The sequence below is a fragment of the Gracilinanus agilis genome, unplaced genomic scaffold (genome assembly GCF_016433145.1).
Source record: "Gracilinanus agilis isolate LMUSP501 unplaced genomic scaffold, AgileGrace unplaced_scaffold42434, whole genome shotgun sequence".
NCBI lineage: Eukaryota > Metazoa > Chordata > Mammalia > Didelphimorphia > Didelphidae > Gracilinanus > Gracilinanus agilis.
This window is the reverse complement of record NW_025376283.1, coordinates 1-5,208: the sequence shown is the minus strand read 5'-3', so window position 1 is coordinate 5,208 and position 5,208 is coordinate 1. Positions and strand designations below refer to the sequence as shown.

General features: G+C 61.3%; 2 protein-coding genes across 2 annotated transcripts; one reads left to right on the top strand and one right to left on the bottom strand.

The window, feature by feature from the left end:
- Positions 1–6: 6 nt before the first annotated feature.
- Positions 7–1,708, top strand: RPL28 (ribosomal protein L28; the record flags this gene model as incomplete). The annotated part of the gene is made up of 4 exons (XM_044684109.1): positions 7–47; positions 153–276; positions 1,335–1,453; positions 1,577–1,708. Coding segments are annotated over 4 exons (374 nt in total), but the record flags the coding sequence as incomplete, so codon positions are not given.
- A 1,614-nt stretch (positions 1,709–3,322) lies between these two features.
- On the bottom strand, positions 3,323–5,202 carry UBE2S (ubiquitin conjugating enzyme E2 S). The gene is made up of 4 exons (XM_044684110.1): positions 5,125–5,202; positions 4,557–4,704; positions 4,290–4,480; positions 3,323–3,789 (listed from the first exon to the last, which is right to left on the bottom strand). Exons 1-4 carry the CDS (start codon positions 5,125–5,127, stop codon positions 3,457–3,459), a joined length of 675 nt encoding a protein of 224 aa, XP_044540045.1. The 5' UTR covers positions 5,128–5,202; the 3' UTR covers positions 3,323–3,456.
- Positions 5,203–5,208: the final 6 nt, after the last annotated feature.

Below are 5,208 nucleotides of genomic sequence, written 5' to 3'. Positions count from 1 at the left end.
ACTGCTCGAGCTTCCTGATCAAGCGTAACAAGCAGACGTACAGCACCGTGAGTGGGGGGGGGGGGGTCGCCGGGGCCGGGGCAGGGGAGGGAGAGGGAGGCCACCCAGCCCCCAGCCCCGGGCCCTGCTCACTCCTCCCTTCCCTCCCGCAGGAGCCCAACAACCTCAAGGCCCGGAACTCATTCCGCTACAATGGACTGATCCACCGCAAGACGGTGGGCATCGAGCCGGCGGCCGACGGCAAAGGCATCGTGGTGGTGCTGAAGCGGAGGGCAGGTGAGGCCCCTCCCCCGCCTCTTGTTAGCAGCTGCACACAGTAGGGCTTGCCCGGGCAGACTGGCACCACCCCTGTTCCCAGGGCTCCTTAGTTTGCCACTGTGTGCTAGGCAGGACCTCAGGGGATCTAGAGAGGAGGGAATCCCCCGTGTTAGCTAACAGAAAAAGCCTGGCCATTGGAAGAGAGAGGAGGCCTTGGGACTGCCTCCCCAGGGAATGGACCTGGAGGAGAGCGGCTAGTGCCAGGACATCTAGAAAATAGGGAGGAGGGACAGCCAGATAGCCCAGTGGAAGGAGTATTAGGCTTGGAGTCAGAGACTTCAGTGTGTGACCCTGGGTAAGTCACTTCCTCAGTTGCTTTTCTGCATTAGAATCCATGCTTATTAATTCTAAGACAAAAGGTTGATTTAATAGATGAGTGGGTGGGAGGGAATTTGAGAAGGCAGAGGAGAGATCAGGACCCCCAGGAAGAACAGTTTAATGGGGGGGGGCCCTCAGGCCATGATGTAGCCCCAGACCCACTTGGAGGATATGGCAGGTACCCAGAGTGGCCAAGGGAGCCAGGCAGTCTGAGCTGTGGCCCCAACTCCTGGCAGATCTGTGACCTTAGACAAGTGCCTCCCTTTCTCTGGACCCTAAAATCAGGGCTAGCTTTTCTCTACCATCCAGGCAGGGGCAGGCAGACACTTCACCAGTTGGCATTTCCAGCCCTATTTCCCAGCTGCAAGGATGGTTTCACTTGAAGTCTTCCTGCTCCTCTGTGTCTTCAAGGCTGCCCAGCTTTCTCTTGAGTGTCCCTGTGTGGGTACTTGTTGGCTTCCCCAGAGGCTACGCAAGTGCTTGGAGTCTAGAACCTGCCTCTTGTCTGTATTGGGCTTGACCTGGGATTTCAGCCTGGACCAGGGATCTCCCTCAATCAGTGATAATTGGCACCTCCCAAACTCCTTGCCAGAGGAAGCCCCCTCCCACACTCCTGCCCACTATCCTGGCATATAGTGGGTGCATAATAAATGCTGGCTCACTGACCCAGGTCCCTGTTCTCCCTCCTTGCATTGCAGGTCAGAGGAAACCTGCCACCTCCTATGTGAGGACCACCATCAACAAAAATGCCCGGGCCACGCTCAACAGTGTCCGCCACATCATCCGCAAGAACAAGTACCGGAAAGATCTCCGTATGGTATGGGGAGCCCCTGGGAGCTGGGTTGACTTGGGCACTGGGTAGATGGAGTAGATACAGATCCATCTGGGGGTGGGTGAAGGGATGCCTCCCTCCAGGCCTTGCCTCTCCCTTCCTCCCTAGGCTGCCCTCCGCCGAGCCAGCGCCATCCTGCGGAGCCAGAAGCCTGTGGTGGTGAAGAAGAAACGCACCCGCCCCCCCAAGAGCACCTAAGATGCCCCCTCTGCCTGTGGCTAATAAAGTCAGACTGCCTGATCTGCCCTCCTTGTGTCCTGCTTCTTCTCCCAGAGGGAAGGGGGGCCCCCTGCAGGCTTCCTTGCCTTGGGCGGTGTTGCCTAGGGGCCAGATGGCCTTGGAAAGGGGAAAACAAGTGTGTCTAGTATGTACCTGGGCTGGCCAGTTTGCCAGAGCTTCCCCCCCAGCCCCCGCCGCCCATCCCTGCTTGGTGACTTGGAACAAGTTACTGATCTGTTGGGGTTCCTGCCCCAGGGACCACAGGGTGCCTCTTGTCTCCCGCTGCTATGGAAAAGCCATCATCCTGCCTGTGCTCCACCCACCCCTGCTGCAGGGCTGGCCTCTGCCTCTGGGAGGGGCTTGTGACAGCAGTGGGGGACAGTCACCTGGCAGACCCCACTTAGGGGAGCTCCAGCAGTGAGCTTTGGAGATGGACCTTTTGTCTGGGTTGCTATGGAGTGGGATCTGTTGCTAGGGAATTGCCATAGACTGACCCCTGTCGCTTAAGGTTTGCCATGGAGTGTTTATTGCTAGGGAGGTGGGGCCCGGCTCATGGAGGGCCCTTTGCTCTTCCAGCCAGCCACTGCCTGGGAGGGGGCCCCCAGCTCGTCTTGGGGGGTCACGAGGCCTGGGTGGAATAGAGAACTGTGGGGTCAATGTGCAATTATTAAGCACCACTGTGTGTGTGCCAAGCGCTGGGGATACAGAGGGAATAAGTCCCTGCTCAAGGAGCTCTCCCTCTCCATGGGGCCCACCTAACCCCCTCCAGGCTTTCTTGGCCAAGACTAGAGAGCTTGACTTGAGGAAAGAAGCATGTGGGATTGTGACCTGCCCAGCAGAGGGAAGCCTCTTTGTAGAAGATGGGCAGGGCCTGAGGCCAGAGAGGTAGGCAGCTTGGGACTGGCTAGCCCACAGCTCTCCCAGGGGTGCAAAATCCAGTGTGGAAGAGACCCCTGTAGGGATGGAGCCCCTGAGCACAAGGAACGAGGGCCAGAGGGGGAGCTAAATAACAAGGTCACTGACCTCCAGCCACCACTGGAGCGCAGAGGATGCAGGGGCAATGCTAGCCTAGCCATCAGGCCACCAGCTGCTCCCCTTCCTCTGGCCCCATTGCCCAGTATGGGAAGGCCCTCCTTTGTCACTTCCCAACTGGCCCCCATCCTGGCTCTCCATCCTTGACCACCAAGGCCTCCCCTCCCACGCTCAGGAGGACAGAGAACATAGCCTGAAACTCTCGAGGGCAAAAAAAGTGGCTGGCCAGTGTGGGCCCAGACAGCAAGGACAGAACCTGAGGCAGGACCCAGAGTCCCTGGGATGGACGGTGGGCAGTGCCCAAATTGGCCAAGGGCAGAGGCCCTGGACATTTGCAGCCTCTGCCAGGTTTTGTGGAGGTAAAGGGAGGACAGGGTGCAGAGAGCTCTGGGTGCTACCTGGGCTGAAGTAACCTTCCCAAGGGTCTCTGGCTCAAGGCCACCCAGATGGAAATCTGTGGGGAGGGTCTCAGGCTTTCTAGGCCCAGCAGGAGGGACCCAAGTCAGAACAGAAAGGTCAGAGCAGGTCCCTGGAGTCCAGCCAAGAAAGGGAGGCCCAGTTGGGCCTCTCCTCAATCATGGGGCAAACCTTCAGGTGCTGCTTTTCCAACTTTATTTTAGAAAAAAAAATCCTGCCCCCCGCCCCCTGCCCAGCCCCCCACCATAATTTAAATAACTTAGTGAGATACAAAAGCTGCCCCCTCCTCCCCAAGCCCTCCCAGGGTGGGGGGGCCCTTCCTACAGCCTCCGCAGAGCCCGCTTCTTGTCCGTCTTCTTCTTGGCAGCTTGCTTCTTGTCCCGCTCCCCAGCATGCTTCTTGGCCATGGGCCCCTCGGCCCCCGGGCCGGGCGGGGAGGACGAGGAAGCACCTGCCTCTGCCGGGCCGGCCTCGGCACCCCCGGCACCCCCCCTGGCCGCCCGCATGGCCCCTGGGGCCCCGGCCCCGCCATGGATCTCTGTCAGCAGCCGGGCACGAGCTGCGTATTCCTCATAATCCTCCAGAAGCAAGCGGCCGGCCTCCTCGTTCAGCGCCGACTCGGGGTTCGGGTGGATCAGAAGGCACTTGATAGTCTAGGCAAAGTGGGAGATCAGATGGGGGGGAGGGCAGTACCAACCCCCCATTTTGAAACCCAGCCCTCCCCACAGAGCAGGTCAGGGGCCTTTCCCTCCCTGCCCAGCTGGGCCCCACACCAGCCTAAGGGAGGCATCCACAGGGACTACAAATCCCATGATTCTTCTGGGGGAGCCCAGAGCTCCATGGGAACTGTCATTGTGGGGCAAGAGTAGGACCCTGGGGAGCCAGAGCCTTCCCAGCCCAGGCTGCTCCTGAGGTGTGGGCTGCAGCCCTTACCCCTAACCCACAGGCTGTTGTGCCTCCAAGAGACCATTTCCCACCTCAGGGCTTTTGCCCAGGCAGGGCCCCCTGTCAGAATGCTCTGGTTCCTTGTTTGCACCCCCTTCTCCACGAAGCTTGCTGCCCTGGCCCTCCTGCCCCACCCAGGCCCTCTCCTGCAGGGGAGACCCTGTACGGATGCCCCCTTGGACTGTCGCAGTGCCCAGGAGGCACTCACCAGCAGCACATGGCGGATGCCCAGTTCAGCAGTCCAGTCTCTTTTGAGCACATTGACACAGATCTCCCCGTTGGCCCCGACATTGGGGTGGAAGATTTTGGTGAGAAAGAAGCCCTTCGGGGGCGCCGCTGGAAAGTCCTTGCCCAGGAGGAGCTTCATTCGGAACAAGCCTCCCGCGTAGGGGGTTCCCTCTGCCAGGGAGAAGAGAGACGGCATTAGCGGAGGGAGGCCGGGCCAGGGGCGGGCTGCAGCGGGGCTGAGGCTGACCTGGGCCTTCGATGGTGACCTGCAGGTCCGTGAGATCCTCTTCGTTGGGGAAGACCTTGATGCCATCGGGAGGGTCCGAGGTGAGCGTCGTGACCTCCTTGTAGACTAGGCGGATGATGTGGGGGGGCAGGTTCTCCACGTTAGAGTTCTGGGGGCCGGGAGACCAGGGAGGGGTCAGGGCAGCTGGACCCTCCTGCGCAGCGCCACCCGCCCCTTATGGATGCGGGCCTGCCCGTGGAAGGGGACGCACACGCGTGTACACACACACACCCCCGCGGATGGAGGCGGGGGCTCATTCATTCTGCCCATCCTGGCAGGGGGGGCCTGGACAGGCTCGAGGGCACCGGGCCGCCTCCCCTCCCCGGGGAAACACCCACCGGGATGTGCGCGGCCCTCGGGGCGGAGACCCCCTGAGGCACCTCCTCAGGCTGGAAGCCACCGGGGCCTGTCTGGCCGCTGCCGCCTCCAGGATGGACACCCAGGCCTGCCAGGCCCAGACCATCTCCTCTTCCTCCTCCGGGCTGGACACTGGGCCGGCCTAGCCCGGGTCTCCCCCCGCCCAACTTACCATGTCGCCGGGGCCCGGGGGCGGCTCCCCCCAAGCCCCCTCTTCAGGGCGGCCTCCGGGATCGGGGTGGTCGGGGGAGGGGGC